The sequence below is a fragment of the Gnatocerus cornutus genome, chromosome 1 (assembly GCF_029298725.1).
Source record: "Gnatocerus cornutus isolate USDA-ARS CGAHR chromosome 1, icGnaCorn1.1, whole genome shotgun sequence".
NCBI lineage: Eukaryota > Metazoa > Arthropoda > Insecta > Coleoptera > Tenebrionidae > Gnatocerus > Gnatocerus cornutus.
The window spans coordinates 36,058,267-36,075,869 of NC_142233.1; the positions used below are offsets into that span (position 1 = coordinate 36,058,267).

Sequence of the window (17,603 nt, forward strand, 5' to 3'; positions counted from 1 at the left end):
CGCAGCGTCAACTTAAGCCAATTTGGTGGTTTGTTTAAGCTCCAGCGGATTTTTTCGGGACTGCATTGTAAATTTTGTGACAAAGAGCTGTCAGCTGGTCGTGACTCTAGCTATCAAGTATGACAGGTCACGCACATCGTGCGATTCACGTCTAGTTTTGTTCGTGTTGTGACATTTTGAGAAAAGCAAAAGTAGATGAGCCTTTCGAGCACCTGAAATCGCCAGTTTCGTCTTGAAAACTCGTATTTTTTACAATGAGCGATGACGATCGGGACATCGACGTTGAAAGCGACGTGAGTATTGTTGTGTTTATACACAAAACATCACATGGATCAATATTAACATTGATTGTACCCCCCGTTTCCAGGAAGGCGAAGATTCGGACTCCCGCCAGCCAACCCCCAGCAGACAGTCTTCGGGCAGCCAGTATTACTCACAGGTATTTTCGAAACGCCCTTGCAAGTTTCAGGGTCAGAATTAGCCACTTTCTAGTGAGAGAGCCAGTTTTATGTTGGATTTTGGGGCTAGTTCTGGGGGCGGCTTGCAGGGCTAGAAAGTGGCGAACTGGCGGAAAATGGGGGCTGCAGGGCAGTCGTCTAATAGTTTGATCTAGTTGCTGAGAAAAACAACTTTAAGTCACTTTGTTTACTATCTACAGGTTCATAACATATTGGGTTTTTAAAAAAACGGGAAAATTCAAGTTTTAACTTGTTTCAGACTCTAAAATCATCAATTATTAAACGAAATTCGAATTGTAGCTCTACATCAACAAAATTGTGCTTTTCTACGTTTTGGTAATGCAACACAGTTGGCGCTCAGTCATTTGTTTTTATCTATTTATCATTCCATATCACGTTAGCATTCAACTTTTTATACCCATCTAAGAGTTTTGGGCCCCATGTCTTTTAATCAAATTTAAAACGAAGATTATTGAATACGTGAGGCTTAATTCGACGTTAATTTAAACTATTTCAACGATAAAACCAAGTTTTTAGTTACCTTTTTAACGGCTAAATTTATTCAAAACGTTGCCTATCACGTTAACTATGAAAAATTAAATTTATTTACCAAAAATTGGCGGGATCGCTCTTTCTGTATAAGAAATTGAGTCGATTTTGTCGTTAAAAATGGTAATTTTCTTAAAACGATTGATGATATCTTTGAAATAACAAATGAAAGCGTTATTTTGTGCACCCCTACTGACCTTGCTTTTTGATAAGTTTGAATTTCTACACATTCTGACGGTTTATGTGTCAATGCAATGGAATAATTTCCAAAAGATCGAAATAACAAACAATGAGCCGAAATGAGCTTTTGTAGGTCGAAGTGGATCATAATCAGACGATAACCTCAAATGAGAAGTGTCAAAGTTGACAGATTGAAACAAATGTCAGGGATGTCCAAAACTGCCTTTGATTTCATAGCCCAAGACGATTTGTAGCGTTTGGAAATCGTGGCTCCGTTTCTACAGTTTTTCTTGAAAACTGGACCTGCTGGACCGTTGATTTTCAGCGAACGCCTGTTATTATTGCCGTTTTATAAAATAAGAATAATTTTATATGATTTAGATTTAAATGAAGACGAATAAAATTAACGTTTTTAAGAACAGCAGAGTGGCGTCCGCAATGCCAAATCAATCTTTATTTCTTCAGTGATCTTAGTTTAGAATTTCTTTAAAATCCGTTCACAAATAACAAAGATATTGGGCTCGAAAGTCTTAGGTGGGCCACCCTGTATAATTTTAGTCAAGCATCCGATCTTCTGGGCAAAAACGACCAGGAAATGCCTATTAATGCAAATTATTTTTATCTAATCGCACTCCCATTGTCTCAACTTTAGTCGGATTGATCATTTGACCCCGTTTAAACCGCGATTTGGAGGTGGAATTCGTTCCAATTTTCGCCAAATTTACTGTTACAAGTCGCCGTGTGAGCTCATATTGTACATTTCAATTAGCTCGGCGTTTGAACGACCCGCGGTTACGCACAATTACAGCGAACGCTCGGCTTTATGTAACGATTATAAAACGCTGGTTACTTTCAAAAAACGTTTGGTTACCTAACTGGGAAACTGTTTCCATCGTTTACCGTTGAATCCGCTCACTTTTAACAAAGAGCGGGGAGAAACACGGTTGTAATGACCCACGAACTCGGCAGTTTTCAAAAAAAGCCTTTTTGGCAGGTAAATTCTCGGAATTTTACAGGTAGTTTAGCCTGCGCTTTCCCTTGCTGCTTCAATTTTAGGCTTCCTTTCCGCAGTCCACTGTCCCTTCTAGAGTGAACCGAATTTGATTTATGACCGGTTTTGAATTATTGCACCATATTTTGCGACCAGGAAAATTTGCAGTCTTGGTTTACAGTCTCCTGGACAAGCAATAGGATTTGCGAGTGCTCTGGCCGCAAAATAAGCAATATTTGAAATCCGATCATAAATCAAATTCGGTTCATTTTTTTATTTTTTAGGCCGAAAAGCGGGCACATCACAACGCGCTGGAAAGGAAACGCCGCGACCACATAAAAGACAGTTTCAGCAGTCTGCGAGACTCTGTCCCGGCTCTGAACGGCGAAAAAGTAGTAAGTCTGTCTAATTTTCCACTTAATGAGCGCCTTTTGCGTAAACTACGCAGAAATCTCGCAACTGTAGGCTGTATTTTAGGCAAGTAGAGCCCAAATCTTGAAGAAAGCTGCCGAATATATCGTTTTCATGCGAAAAAAGAACCATTCCCACCAGCAAGATATTGACGATCTCAAAAGACAAAACACCCTTCTAGAAGCTCAGAGTAAAAACTCAACTTTAAGACGACTCTAGTTTAACGATTTTTTTTCCAGTCCGTACCTTAGAAAAAGCCAAAACCACAGGGTCATTTGGAGTGGAATCTTCAGATGGTAAAGACTCAAATTACAATGAAACCGAGTCAGACACTTCAGATATGGAGGGATCTGTGCAACCACGAAGGCCAAAGAAGCTGAAGGTCGGATCTTACCATTAGCGATGGATAAGAAGATTGAGATTTCAATACTTTGACTCTTCTTAATGCGGTGGAACCGTCCGCATATTTTTGTCAGTACAATTATTATAGTAGTTTGTAATACTTAGTAACAGAAAAGTGGAATCTTCAGTCATTTGTAAATGTCAGAAATTTATTGTTTAAGCTTTAAGTTATTTTTTTATGTTGTCAGCCCTTGGCAAAAAAAATGTATAAAAAATATTTGTAGTTTACTTATTTTAAACTAGGAAATGGGATGAAATGAATACAAACGTTGCTAATTTGATTTGTTCCTTTTGTTGTGTGTACAATTTACAGACTCCCGAGACAAATAATTAATTGTATTAACTTATCGTTTGTAGTTCCGACACAAACTTGTTTAAATGTAAATTTATTAAATAAAATCGTGTTTATGAAAAAAAAAATCGTTTTGCCGCCACGGATTTAAATCATGGTGGGTAGGCCTGGCGGTGTTACCAACCGAGTCTCCAAACCCCAGCAGCTGTTTACTTTATTTCTGTCACGATGACACATGACTAATGGGGTTATATTTGTTTCTACAGTCACATTGAACCATTTTATTATCAATTTATTACTCAGTTGACTGATTCCGAAGACATGGCTACCAACGAAGAGAATCAAAATTCCAACAACAAAAAAATGGAGCAGTGCTACGAAAACTACATCCTCGTCGACGTTGGCGCTAATTTAACCAACAAGAAATACTCGAGGGACTTGGAATCGGTGATCCAAAGGGCCCGAGACTCAGGTAACCCCAAATTTCGTAGTCTTCCAGTCACGTCTTTGCTGTACAGGTGTCCAGAAAATCATGGTGACAGGGACCTCAGTGAAATCAAGCAAAGAAGCGCTGCGACTGACTAGAATCTACCCCGGAACGATCTACTCGACTGCTGGAATTCACCCCCACGACGCCAAGTCGTACACGGACGAGTCTTGGACGGAATTAAAAGTGGTGGCTACCAACCCCGAATGTGTCGCTGTGGGCGAGTGCGGGTTGGATTTCAATCGAAACTTTTCGGAGCCCAGCGAGCAGAGACACGTTTTTCAGAAACATGTACGCCTCCTTTGATTCAATCATCCTCAATTAAACTGTTTGCTTGCAGATCGAATTAGCTATAGAACTTAATAAACCGATGTTTGTTCACGAACGAGATGCTCATGAAGATTTATTGACGATATTAGATCAGTACAAAGGTCGGCTGCCGCCTGTTTTAATCCACTGTTTTACAGGGACGGCGGAGCAGGCGCTAACATATCTTTCTAAAGGATTTTACATTGGATTAACAGGTTTTGAGCCCCTAGGGGACCTCACTCGATGTTAATGTTTCCTTGTAGGTTACTTATGTAAAGACAAGTCTGATGTTGGCGTGCGGAAGCTGCTGGTGGACGGATCTATACCTCTAGATCGATTGGTGGTTGAGACGGATGCTCCTTTTATGTACCCAAATACGCGCGCTTCTAAACTACCTCTTCATGTGAAGGATGGTCTTACGGAAAGGTGAGAACACCCTGTATATAAGTTGGTAATTAATTAAAGTATAACTGTTAGTTTTAATCGCGAAATCTAAACAAAGGAAGGATAATTGACGGGAAATTTTCACAGTTCGCTGGGATTCTTATTTGCGATCTTTATGAGACGCACAAGTGGAACATTTTCTGCATGTTATTTTGGAGAACGCACTCAACAGTGTTCCAAGTCAATGGGCTGCAGAACCAATTCTATATAATTGCGTGTTGTTAAGTTTCACTATAATTTTTATGAGGGAAAAGTTTATACAAGGTGTTTATAAATGTTTCTAGCATCAAGGTGGCTCTAAAATTTCAGTCATGTACTATTTTGCCGCCTTGTTTTCATAGTGAATATAACTATTTTGAAAATTATTGATAATGTCGCTTACGTCAACGACATTTCAGTTAGGTTTTTGTGTCCGAGTTCATTATTTTCAGGTTTCAAACCGAAACTAGAACAGTTTTTTTTGAAACTTTGCTCCATGATTTAGGTTCTACAAATGTCAGTTAAAAAATCTAAACCCACATTTGTAAAGAACGGCAAATTTCTTTGATACTTCATAACCACTCTTGATGCTAGAAACATTTATAAACACCTTGTACTTATTAGAAATAATATTTTTCGCCTTTCCTCTGATGTGATCAAAGATTATTTCCGAATTGTTGAGTTTCCGGCAGTGCGCCGTACTTAAAGTTATTTATAGAAATATTAATATTCGATGAAGTAACAGAAACTTAAATAGAACGCCCCCTAAAACTCTGCATTTTCCTATCGTTTAGCGTCCATAAAGTGGCTTTTTATGGCCGGCGTCTGTAATAAAGATTTGTGTGAAATAATTATAAATAAATTAACGTCAGAATACCATTTAACTTCCTGTACGCGTTGTTAATTTCTTCATACACACTTCTGGACTTAAGAGGAAGAAGAGATTTCTTCGTTTTCGACGCGATTCTAGCTATTTCTTCGACTTAATGCACGATTTAAAAATTTTCACTTGTAAACAAAGTTCGTAACCATGATAACGGCGCACTTTGATGCCGTCACAAGTTTCTATGCGAAATTCTTTTGAAAATTGTCACTACAATCGAAAATAAAGCCTTGTACATAATTCGGTTTTGTAGACTCGTCCATAAAGACCGAAATGTTGTTTTTCCTGCAGAAAACTTTTGTAGGCGCCAAATTTAAAATGCGGAATTTCAAACAACTCAGATTGTCACCAAATTGTAGGAGCATCGGCAATAAGCTTGTTTTTGTTTTGAGTGAAGATTAGCAGGTAGTTCATTATAACTTTGTCTTTCAACATATTTTGCTAATACTAAAAAACTCTTAACCTAACCGTCACAATGATAACGTAACTATGGTACCACACAACGTAACCATGGCAACACACTACGTAGCCATGGCAACACACTACGTAGCCATGGTAACACAAACATAACCATGGTTACAGCAAAGGCTGCGTAATTTGAAAATCGAGTGGAAGAGTCGTATTTTGGCTTTCGAGTATATTTCCCCTACTTATTATCAAACGCATTATTCAAAATTAGCTATAACAGGTATCTAACTTATCCCTGTCAAATCCTGATGTCTAATAAAATTGCTCTTTTGTAAATCGGTAAATTCCCGGCAGGAAAAATGACGTATAGAAAGTAATTTTCATGAATCACGAAATTACTGTGCGACTTGAACAACATTGCGCAATAAGATTTAAAATTTCAACGGCTCGTTGCTGCTTTCTAGATTCGACCTCTTATCATTGTTTTCCATTAATTAGCGTTCTAGAACATCGCAAACGTGGCGGTCAAAGTTTAACAACACGCCAAATCCTGCGTTTTACTTTATTCGTTCGAATTCTAATAATACCTGAATTTCCCTGCGTCACGTCCTTGATTCCGCAAATATCTATTTCTGCAGTCATGCCTTTCCTGAAAATATTGCCAGTTTCCGTATTTGCAGTGCGTAATAATTAATATATTTTTTTGCAGATCAGTAACATTTCTACACCGATATTGTACCTTCCAGAGGAACGAACCGTGTTCATTGCCGGCGATTGTGGAGATGATTGCAGCTTTCATGAATAAAAAACCGGAGGACGTAGCTCTTGCGACATCTTTTAACGCCTTGAAGCTTTTCGGGCTTTCGCAGTAAACTGAAGCGCTTATTAGTTAAAATCGACTTTATTTATTGTTATTTGTCTCGCTAGGACGAAAAGTAGTTACGGACGCTTGTAGGACCGACTATGGCTGCTATTATTTGTTGTTTTATTAACACAACGATTATCTAAAGGACCAATTTGGAAATTTTTTAAATGCACTGTATTCCTGTTGAAATTATATTGTTTATACGAAGCTGGGCTTGTTAGGATTAATTAAATTACGGTGATAAAATTAATTTACAGTCTATATAATGTTATTTATAGGAGATAAGATGACGTGTAATAAAATCTGATGCAATATTTTTTTAGGAGATGCGCTTGGCTATTTTTTGTAAGAAATGCATATTGTGGTAGTTTAAAATGTTGTCATATCCTAGAGGTTCATTATTATGCCATTAATTGCCTCTTTATGTGATATTTGTTTCCATTTTATAGACACAAATGTGCCTTATGTAAGTAACAATAAAAACTACAATTCATCGTCGTTTTTCCCTGATTACAATAGAAACTTCAGAGAATTTACTCAATTCAAAGGTAATAACAGGAAACACAAAGTGGGATTATGGAGATTAGATAAAATAATAATAGAGAGATTAGATTAAAATCGTCTGGAAATTGAAGAAAACGATTTACGTCGTTGATAAACTTCGACGTTTCTTTAGAAAAGCTTTGAACAAAGCCGACAGAACTAAATTAGACAAAGAAGCGGTCTCAATCCAAGTCCAAAAAACGATCATTGACATGCAAAATCCGCTAAAATAAAACGTCACAATCATAAAAACAAATACAAAGAAAACAGCTGATCGATAAAGATGATTCACCTTGAATGACCTGCCAACATGGCGCTTCGAAAATCCCTAAATCCCCCAAAATTAAAATATTAATTTCTCGATTTCTACAACACATTTTTGAAAATTGTTGCACGTGGGTACTTTTTGTGCTCTTATCTGTAATTTGTAGGGGTGGTTTTATTCAAAATTAGAGTTTTTCAGGAAATTTCGAGAAATTTCGAGAATGAGAACGTTGGGTCCGAGACTATGAAGGAGTGGGGGTAGACGTTCTTATAAAAGCGATCCGAGTCAGACTCGCCATATTGTCTCATACAATTTGTGCAAGCAAAGCAAAAAGTGTTGAATTGTGCTGTATTAACAAAGATTGAAGGTAATTTTGTGGTTTTTCGAGTTCCTATTTATACTATTTACGCGAATTCGCGTCCAGAAACGGTGGATTTTTGTTTCTTTCGTAAATTTCGCCCGAAAGTTATCGTCCTAGTGACGTGTTTCTCTTTTGTTTAAATTAACAAAATTAATTCTGTAAATTTGTTAAATCCACCAAATACCCACAATGTGAGTGTTTTTGCTGATTTTCCGACTTGATATTCAGTGCGCAGTTACATGATTTCTTTGTTCTTGGAATTCAAAATGGCGGCCTGAAATTTGCTTCGTCACTAATTGTTTTTTCCTTTCAGATGCAGATCTTTGTGAAAACTTTAACTGGTAAGACCATCACTCTTGAAGTAGAGCCTTCAGATACTATCGAGAATGTTAAGGCTAAAATCCAAGACAAGGAAGGCATTCCTCCAGATCAACAACGTCTCATCTTCGCCGGCAAACAACTAGAGGATGGTCGCACCTTGTCCGACTACAACATCCAGAAGGAATCAACCCTTCACTTGGTGTTGCGTCTACGAGGTGGCATGCAGATCTTTGTCAAAACTTTGACTGGGAAAACAATCACTCTTGAGGTAGAGCCTTCAGACACCATAGAGAACGTTAAGGCCAAAATCCAAGACAAGGAAGGAATTCCTCCAGATCAACAGAGATTGATCTTCGCCGGCAAACAGTTGGAGGATGGTCGTACTTTGTCAGACTACAATATCCAAAAAGAATCCACTCTTCACTTGGTGTTGAGACTTCGAGGAGGAATGCAGATCTTTGTCAAAACTTTGACTGGAAAGACTATTACCCTTGAAGTAGAACCTTCAGATACGATTGAAAACGTAAAGGCGAAAATCCAGGACAAAGAAGGAATTCCTCCAGATCAACAGCGTCTTATCTTCGCCGGCAAACAACTAGAGGATGGCCGCACCCTTTCCGACTACAACATCCAGAAGGAGTCAACCCTTCACTTGGTGTTGCGTCTGCGAGGTGGCATGCAGATCTTCGTCAAGACTTTGACAGGAAAGACTATCACTCTTGAAGTTGAGCCTTCAGACACTATCGAGAATGTGAAGGCAAAAATCCAAGACAAGGAAGGAATTCCTCCAGATCAACAAAGATTGATCTTCGCCGGCAAACAGTTGGAAGATGGTCGAACTTTGTCAGACTACAACATCCAGAAAGAATCCACACTTCACTTGGTTTTGAGACTTCGAGGAGGAATGCAGATCTTCGTCAAAACTTTGACTGGAAAGACTATTACCCTTGAAGTAGAACCTTCAGATACGATTGAAAACGTAAAGGCGAAAATCCAGGACAAGGAAGGCATTCCTCCAGATCAACAACGTCTCATCTTCGCCGGCAAACAACTAGAGGATGGTCGCACCCTTTCCGACTACAACATCCAGAAGGAGTCAACTCTTCACTTGGTATTGCGTCTTCGGGGTGGTATGCAGATCTTCGTCAAGACTTTGACTGGGAAAACAATCACTCTTGAGGTAGAACCTTCAGACACTATTGAGAACGTGAAGGCGAAAATCCAAGACAAGGAAGGAATTCCTCCAGATCAACAAAGATTGATCTTCGCCGGCAAACAGTTGGAAGATGGTCGTACTTTGTCAGACTACAACATCCAGAAAGAATCCACACTTCACTTGGTGTTGAGACTTCGAGGAGGAATGCAGATCTTCGTTAAAACTTTGACTGGAAAGACAATCACCCTTGAAGTAGAACCTTCAGATACGATTGAAAACGTGAAGGCAAAAATCCAGGACAAAGAAGGAATTCCTCCAGATCAACAACGTCTCATCTTCGCCGGCAAACAACTTGAGGATGGTCGCACCCTTTCCGACTACAACATCCAGAAGGAGTCCACTCTTCACTTGGTATTACGTCTTCGAGGTGGTATGCAGATCTTCGTCAAGACTTTGACTGGGAAAACAATCACTCTTGAGGTAGAACCTTCAGACACTATTGAGAACGTGAAGGCGAAAATCCAAGACAAAGAAGGAATTCCTCCAGATCAACAAAGATTGATCTTCGCCGGCAAACAGTTGGAAGATGGTCGAACTTTGTCAGACTACAATATCCAAAAAGAATCCACACTTCACTTGGTTTTGAGACTTCGAGGAGGAATGCAGATCTTCGTCAAAACTTTGACTGGAAAGACTATTACTCTTGAAGTAGAACCTTCAGATACTATCGAAAACGTGAAGGCGAAAATCCAAGACAAAGAAGGAATTCCTCCAGATCAACAGCGTCTCATCTTCGCCGGCAAACAACTAGAGGATGGCCGCACCCTTTCCGACTACAACATCCAGAAGGAGTCAACCCTTCACTTGGTGTTGCGTTTGCGAGGAGGACAGTAGCGGATTCACGGAAATTTATTTTTTACTTTTTGTTACGCAAATTATCGATGGAAATAAAGATTACTGATGACTGAATATTTGAAATTTTATTTTCACGTTAACTGGAAACCACTTAACATTTCTGGTTTTAATTTCATTCAATAACGAGAAGTCGAGAGGCTTTGTGAGTTTTGCATTTGATGCACGAAGTCCTGAAATTTCATATTTCTAAATTACGACATACGTCGATGACCTAACTTCAGGCACGAAAAGTATTAAAATTTGACTAACCAATCCCGAATTCAAATCATTTTCTCGGAATAAATTTCAAGACGCCAAAAATTAAAAACTAACTTAAAGATTTTATGATTTATAAATCTTTGGATCAACACGAAACTTCGCTCACGACTTTAATTGCCAATTTCGTGTCCATTTTTATTAAAGGCTATTCGTATTTTAAAATATTTTCTGAAAAATTGAAAAATTAAAACTTTCAATAACACTCCTGAGCTAGGACATACGTCACACGACTGATACGTGTATTGTTGGTTGCATACCCAAAAGCGTAGTTTTTATATTAAAAAAAATCAAATTTGAAATGATAAATCATCATCAAAGTCAAGTTTCTTTTTCTTAAAATATAAACTAACAAATGTGATTTTTGTTTTTTATTTGGCGTTAAATTTCGAGTGAAATTAGGTGCAAAACGTCAGCGCAAGCGTGAAATTGACATTTGACATCTCAACATCTCGTCAATAATCTTGGTTAAAAACAAAATTGTTACTTGCAAAAAAGACGTCATAGGTAAATCTGTTCAAAAATCATTAATTTCAATCCCACCGAAGCCAACAAGCATTTTAAGGTCCGCCCCCCAAACCAACCAACAAAGAAAAACGAAAATGAGTGAAGTTGGCGAAGAAAAGTCCCAAGAACGGATCTATGGGGGCTGCGAGGGTCCCGACGCGATGTACGTAAAACTGATTTCCTCTGACGGCCACGAGTTTATCGTAAAACGTGAACACGCCTTAACTTCCGGTACCATAAAAGCCATGTTGAGCGGTCCTGGCCAGTTTGCAGAGAACGAAGCTAACGAAGTGAATTTCAGAGAAATACCGTAAGTTTGGGCTTCCCGGCTTCGGGTGTGACTAACTCTTTGGTTTAGGTCTCACGTACTTCAAAAAGTCTGCATGTACTTCACTTACAAAGTCAGGTACACCAATAGCTCCACTGAAATACCTGAGTTCCCAATTGCACCAGAAATAGCTTTGGAATTGTTAATGGCTGCGAATTTCTTAGATTGTTGAATGTTTACAGGCCAACTTAAATTACGTCAGGTTCAGTTGGATAACTTAATCTTAAGTTTGGTTTGACTAATGCATTCTTCTTTTGTGATCATAGCTGATTAAATTTTAAAGAATTCAAGGTCTCTTATTTCTGGGATTTCAAGCAAAAAAAAGAATCACCAATGTTGTGTGAGTATTAATTTGTTAAATATCATGATTTCTTGATTTTTTCTACCTCGCCTCTAATAGTCATTTTTGTTACAAGCACGTAAAATGCAGTTTTTGTGGACGAGTCGTTGCTGTTTGCAAACGAGGAATATCAGATAAGTCCGCGAAAAAAATTGTGTTAGATTTACCTCCAAACCCATTTTTGGGATGGAGTCCGAAAAACACTCATTTTATGGACTTGAGCGAGTCCGTAAAATATTAATTTTAGGAAGGGTATAATAAAATTCAATTTGATGAGAAATAAGAGCATTCATTTGTTAACTATCATGATTTCTTGATTTTTTTCTACCTCGTCTCTAATAGTCATTTTTGTTACAAGCACGTAAAATGCAGTTTTTGCGGACGAGTCGTTGCTGTTTGCAGACGAGGAATAGCAGATAAGTCTGTGAAAAAAATGGTGTTAGATTTACCTCCAAACCCATTTTTGGGATAAAGTCCGAAAAAGACTCATTTTGTGGACTTGAGCGAGTCCGTAAAATATCAATTTTTGGGGGGAGGGTATAATAAAATACAATTAATGAGAAATAAGAGAAATAAAAGGCAAACAATTATTCTGTACATTTATTAAGTTTGTCATGCTAGAAACAGTTTTTACGTTACGATTACTAAAATTGTATTATCACAGAATAAGTGAACACCACTCTCTCCTACTTTACAACTAAGGACACCCGTAAAATTAAACATACCAAATAAAGATATTTTTTAATTCGGTTTATAATTTATATTCGAACTTCTTAAAAATAATTACAACGGGTTAAGTTTTGGAAGCTTTTACATAATACTATTTATATTTTTAATAGCGATTATTAAAAAGTATAAAACCCACCATTTTGTTTAAATATTCCCATCACAGTCTTTTAAAAATTTAGTTTCTTGCAATAAAAATCGACATCATCATCATACTTAACAATTACAACCAAGAGAATAAAACGTACAACAAATCAAGAGCGAACTTGGTCCGATTAGTTCATAACAATATCTTTTTTTAAAAACAATATTTAAATCAACAAATTAAAACAAGTGATGAATTTATCGACGTAATTTTTTAAACCTATGCTACCTAAAAGCATTGACGATATTGTTTAATTGGTCGATAATTTTTTGTAACCGTTTCCGATCTTGTTCTGTTAGAAATACAGTCGAATGTAGCTCCCTCTGACGGCGCTCGAGGTACTTGACCTCGAACTGTTTCATTAAGACTTCTTCCTTCAATGTGTGATACCTCTTTGACAAGGTTTCAATTTCGCCATCTCGTTCTACAAACTCAACTTAGAATTATACAACAGAATGACATTTAAAAACCTTTTGCAAACGTCTGATACGTCTCCATGATCGCTTGAATTCCAGGCCATCTTCTGCACGCTGGTTTCTCTTCTTGGACTTTAATCTCCTCCACTTTCACCCCGCTTTCAATGGTTTTGTTACTTTTAGGGCTTTCCAAAACGACCATTGTCAGAGGTAAATAGTTCGCCTTCAAAGGATCTTCGCATTTTATCACCGGCGCGATTCTCGCCTGCCCGTACTGATGAACGATGGGGATTTTAAATGCGATGTCGCTGCAGTTATTGATACTCTTCGTTAGTGTTAGGCCATTTGGTTTCAAGTTAGTGACGCGTTTCTGCCTCTTGTACGCCTTTATGGTGTATTTCGTCAACGCCGACTCGCACTTTCTTCGGATTCGTTCTTCCACAATCTTAATCCACGTCTTTTCCAGCTCTGGAAAGAACTTCATTTCAGAGGGGAAAGTACTCAAATTGCGATTCTCACCTTGCCTCGTTTGATCGGGGATGTTCCGCAGCCCCAAAGCCTGCAAGAAATGGCTCTTCGTTCTGAAATCTGGCAGAGAATTCAGCAATGACGGCGACTGCAAAGGCACTGGTAAGTTCAAAGGGACGATACTCTCCTTGTCGTCCAAGACAAAGTTCCACGTCGGCTGCCACTTACGCCTCTCCAATTTCTTCAGTTCCACGTCTGCGAAATAAGAGTTGAAACCGCAGTTTGTTTGGTTGCTATGGTTACAAGTGTCCATTTTGCCAGTTTTTTTATTAGAAGTTTGAATCTTACGAGTTTTGGGAATTTTGACACGACAAGGTTGGCGCGAATTCGAGATTTGCCGATTTTGACGTGAAAAATTGCTGTGCATCAAAACTGCGTAATTACCCTTTAACTGTTGTAAACGTATATGTAACTTTGACTTTTTTTTATGTTCTCAAAAAAAACCTTCAATTAATTCTGCGATTATTCCCGCGTATCCGAGAGTAGGCCGTTTTTTTCTATTTTATATTTATTTACGTTCCCGGATTTTCACGATATTTCCCAATTTTTTCACGAAAAATGACAATTTGCAGAAGTTTTATTATTATCCTGGCGCATCCACCATTTTTCAGTAAATTTTATCTTACATTTTCTTAATTTTTTGGTACAATTTGAACGAAATTTTTGTCACATTTTAAAGAGGGGATTCCCTACATTTTTTTTGTACCACCAACCCATAAAAATCTCCAAAAATTATTACGCGAACCTGAAGCACCGGTTCAAGAATTCGCACTAATTAATTACGTAGTTGTTATGCATAACAATTTTTCTGTGAAAATTGGCAAATGTCAAATTCTGGGGGATAATGATGTATGTTGTAGGCTTATTTTGTTACTTTAAATTTCGCGCGTACACTTTTTATTCCGCAGACGTGGTGACTTTTCTCTCATTAAACTCTCACTGTACGAACTATCACCATAAATACACAACAAATTTCATGTCAGATGTCAAATTCTGGGGGACAATGATGCCAACCTTGTCATATTAAAAACTTCAAAGCTGATTTGTCAAGATTCCAACTTATTATCCTGGCGCCTCCACCATTTTACAGTAAATTTTATTTTATATTTCCTTTATTTTGGTAATATTTTTATAAAATTTGTCACATTTTATTAAGAAAAATCATTACATTTTTGTGTACTATAAACCCTCAAAAAATCCTCAGAAATTTCACTTCACTTGGACCAGTTTAAGTGCTTGCACTAATTCATTATTATCACAACTACAAGTTGTGATGCATAGCAATCTTCATGTCAAAATAGCAAATGTCAAATTCTGGGGGACAAATGTTACCAATCTTGTCAACTCAAAATTTCGAAAGCTAATTTATCAACAGTCCAACATTAAGAAAAAAATAACTGTCCACTTAAACTGACTGTAGGCATCGAATTTAAAATGCGACTTTTTGATTGGTCGTTTAGGAAAGCGAGTTACACAATGCTGATTTTATAAACGCAATTTCTGCGAAACATCTAACAAAAACTGTCATATTTGTCAAATTGTCACCAATTGGTATAGTTCGTACAGTGAGAGTTTGAATGAGACAGAAAAGTCACTAAATCTACGCAATAAAAAGTGTACCATACGCGCGAAATTTAAAATAACAAAATAACCCTAGTTACTGACAACCCTGTGAACCCATTTCGCGTAGGAATTTAGTGTTTTTAGTGCATTTTGTAGCATAATTTGCTACCAATTTATATGTCAACTGTTGAAATCTCTCAATCTCTCACCGGATAAACTATAGAAATATTATTTAAAAATTACTAAAAAACTTGTCATTTGCTTATTGAATTATCTATTATATCTAATACTTTCTCAGAATCAATAAATATTTTGTAAAACAGCTTCGAAAATTACAGTTAAAGAATTAAATTAATAGATGCCCCTAGATTTGTTCGATAATTGAAAATCTCTTTTTCCCCTCTAATACTTCAAAATTCCCTAGATTCGGGGAAAATCCAAAGACCTGGCAACACTGATCTGAAGTTGGAATCTTGACGAGTTTTGGGGATTTTAATACGACAAGGTTGACAAGAATTTGACATTTGCCAGTTTTGACGTGTAAATTGCTGTGCATCAAAACTGCGTAATTAATTAGTGCTGGTTAAAAACGGTAAGAAACGTTTGAATTTCGCCACAATTTTAAAGTGCAGCTCATTGCTATCAGCCCACTCTCCTGTGTAAATTTTATTATGTGCACTTGAGAATCTTTTGAAGCTGTCCCGTTGCGGTAGCCCGCAAATTTTTATACTTTTATAGTAGCTCAGACCAACTTGGCTGAAGTATAGAGGGAAGACCAAAGGTTGAACAGGCCCGGACGCATTTCGTGCAACATTTCGATAAACTTCTCCCAATGAACTTATTATAAGTTTAAATAACAACAGGTCCGAATCAGATGATAGTTTGAGTTAAATTTAAAAATGAGTGTGTATGTAAATATGTTTGTTTATTATATTCGATTCAATTTTCTTTTAAATACCGACCGATCACGGCGTGCGCCTATTTTTATGGTCCCCAACCGCAAGGATTAGTACTGCCCGGTCCTCTCATAATGTGGCCATAAAATTTACTAGGTTATATGTCATCTGGGTTTACTTTATTAATCAATGACAAACTAATTAAAAATTTGTTGCAAAAGAATAATTTTAATAGAGATTTAACAAGTTTCAGCAATGTTGTGAAAAACGATTAGCTTCTACGCATGCTACAATTGCGTCAAGGTCAAAACTTTTGTTGCCACCTTTTACGCATGAAAATCGCTAAGGGCTGCTGCCAACTTAACTTTTTAACGAGTGGACCGAGTAATGAGCTCTGGTATAGAATTCCGTGGACGTTTGCGCCCCCCGCCCTATAAAACTCACAATTTTTCTGCGTGTGAGTCGTCAGTCCGAACGTCTCCAGAAATCTGATTTTCTGCGGCCTCAAGTCGAGCTTGCACGGCGGCCCCGACTTGATCCACAGATCCACTTCCGGTTCTTCGCTCTCGGACTCTGAACTCGACAGCTCGCTCGAACTGGAGTTATCGGAGTAGCCGTAAACGGGCACGCCGAAGTCGACGGTGACTTTGGTGGCGTTATCTTGGATCGGCTTCGGCTCCTTCGGTTTGCTCTGGCGCTTCTCTCTGCGCATCTTCCGCCTCATGATGGACACGTCGATCTTGCTGAGCTTCTGTCGCTTGACCGGAGGCGCTTTCAAGTTTAAATTCGGTATGTTTAGCACTGTAAATGGGGTTTCGCATGCTTTGGTGGTGTTTTCAACGTCGCTCTTGGTGTTGGTGGTGTTCCACAGTTTGTAGAAAGTTTTCAACGGCGGTAGTTTCGGGGTCGTTTTGTCGACCAAATCAGTGGAATGTGTTTCGAAACAGTCTGTTTTATTACGTAACTCGTTCTGACTAGTACTATGAGGTGCGTTTATGTAATTATTATTTATCGTAGGAACAATCGTATTTGGTAGGACCTGTTTATGGCATTCTTTCGGCTCCATTGGTAGGTTTGGCGATGGTACCGGCAACTGAGGACTGTGCGTTTGTTGGTTCACATTATTCACGGGAGTACTGGCGTGCTTCACCTCGGAACTCATGTCTGAGTAGGCGCTGTCGAAGAATCGGGGCTCCTTGGTGTTGGTCTCCTCCTCCTTCACACACATGATCTGACTGTTCATCCTGATTTTTGCCCCATTCTTCGGCGGCGCCTCAAACGGTTCCATCTTCTTCGGTGAAGTTAAATCGCTGACGATGTAATCGATATTGTACGGTTTTTTGGGTTTCACTTCTGGAGGTTTGTTGCTGCTCGATACAGGGATAGTTTGAGGTAAAGCTGATTCAGGTTGTGTAAGTTGATAAAGCTGATTCGGTGCTATGGTAGGCTTCCTGGCTGAAACAAAGACAAAAAAATATGCCAATAAAATTAGACTGAGAAGGAAAAATGGTTCATCCATCACCGAATGGTTCCATGGAGTTAACAACTGGTTGATTATGTACAATGAGTGGTGATGACACAAGTGTGTTAATCACTGCCACCGAAAATTTACGTTAAACAATACAAAAAAGTCAAAAGCGAAGCGGAAGCGTAATACAGGGCGATTCTTTTCAATTTTGG

General features: G+C 38.2%; 5 protein-coding genes across 11 annotated transcripts in view; 4 read left to right on the forward strand and 1 right to left on the reverse strand.

Moving 5' to 3' along the window:
• Positions 1-68: 68 nt before the first annotated feature.
• Max (MYC associated factor X) lies at positions 69-3,272 on the forward strand. The gene is made up of 5 exons (XM_088035051.1): positions 69-293; positions 368-439; positions 2,463-2,573; positions 2,656-2,779; positions 2,829-3,272. Exons 1-5 carry the CDS (start codon positions 255-257, stop codon positions 2,987-2,989), a joined length of 507 nt encoding a protein of 168 aa, XP_087891177.1. The 5' UTR covers positions 69-254; the 3' UTR covers positions 2,990-3,272.
• A 199-nt stretch (positions 3,273-3,471) lies between these two features.
• On the forward strand, positions 3,472-7,151 carry LOC148182160 (uncharacterized). 2 transcript variants are annotated; one of them, XM_088035036.1, is made up of 6 exons: positions 3,472-3,755; positions 3,802-4,061; positions 4,111-4,294; positions 4,343-4,505; positions 6,503-6,661; positions 6,721-7,151. In XM_088035036.1, the coding sequence occupies exons 1-6, from the start codon at positions 3,605-3,607 to the stop codon at positions 6,746-6,748; spliced, it is 945 nt and encodes a 314-aa protein (XP_087891162.1). In that variant the 5' UTR covers positions 3,472-3,604; the 3' UTR covers positions 6,749-7,151. The 2 variants fall into 2 exon arrangements, with proteins under 2 accessions (XP_087891162.1, XP_087891168.1); XM_088035042.1 differs by having other exon boundaries at positions 3,473-3,755; positions 6,503-7,151.
• Positions 7,152-7,722: 571 nt separating this feature from the next.
• Positions 7,723-10,273, forward strand: Ubi-p63E (Polyubiquitin-63E). Its single transcript, XM_088031267.1, has 2 exons — positions 7,723-7,833; positions 8,141-10,273. Exon 2 carries the CDS (start codon positions 8,141-8,143, stop codon positions 10,196-10,198), a length of 2,058 nt encoding a protein of 685 aa, XP_087887393.1. The 5' UTR covers positions 7,723-7,833; the 3' UTR covers positions 10,199-10,273.
• Positions 10,274-10,859: 586 nt separating this feature from the next.
• EloC (transcription elongation factor elongin C) lies at positions 10,860-11,599 on the forward strand. Of its 4 annotated transcripts, none has more exons than XM_088031296.1 (3): positions 10,860-10,981; positions 11,023-11,291; positions 11,340-11,599. In XM_088031296.1, exons 2-3 carry the CDS (start codon positions 11,077-11,079, stop codon positions 11,479-11,481), a joined length of 357 nt encoding a protein of 118 aa, XP_087887422.1. In that variant the 5' UTR covers positions 10,860-10,981; positions 11,023-11,076; the 3' UTR covers positions 11,482-11,599. The 4 variants fall into 4 exon arrangements, with proteins under 4 accessions (XP_087887422.1, XP_087887406.1, XP_087887430.1 ...); XM_088031280.1 differs by having other exon boundaries at positions 11,031-11,291; XM_088031304.1 differs by having other exon boundaries at positions 11,040-11,291.
• A 636-nt stretch (positions 11,600-12,235) lies between these two features.
• The window catches only part of px (MAP7 domain-containing protein plexus), a 34,723-nt gene continuing 29,355 nt past the window's right edge, over positions 12,236-17,603 (reverse strand). For all 3 annotated transcript variants that reach the window (XM_088031244.1, XM_088031251.1, XM_088031234.1), the window contains exons 12-15: positions 16,368-17,378; positions 13,456-13,659; positions 12,991-13,404; positions 12,236-12,944 (exon numbers count right to left, since the gene is read on the reverse strand). In XM_088031244.1, coding sequence (XP_087887370.1) covers positions 12,745-12,944; positions 12,991-13,404; positions 13,456-13,659; positions 16,368-17,378 — 1,829 coding nt within the window. In that variant the 3' untranslated portion in view covers positions 12,236-12,744. The remainder of the gene's footprint in view (positions 12,945-12,990; positions 13,405-13,455; positions 13,660-16,367; positions 17,379-17,603) is intronic.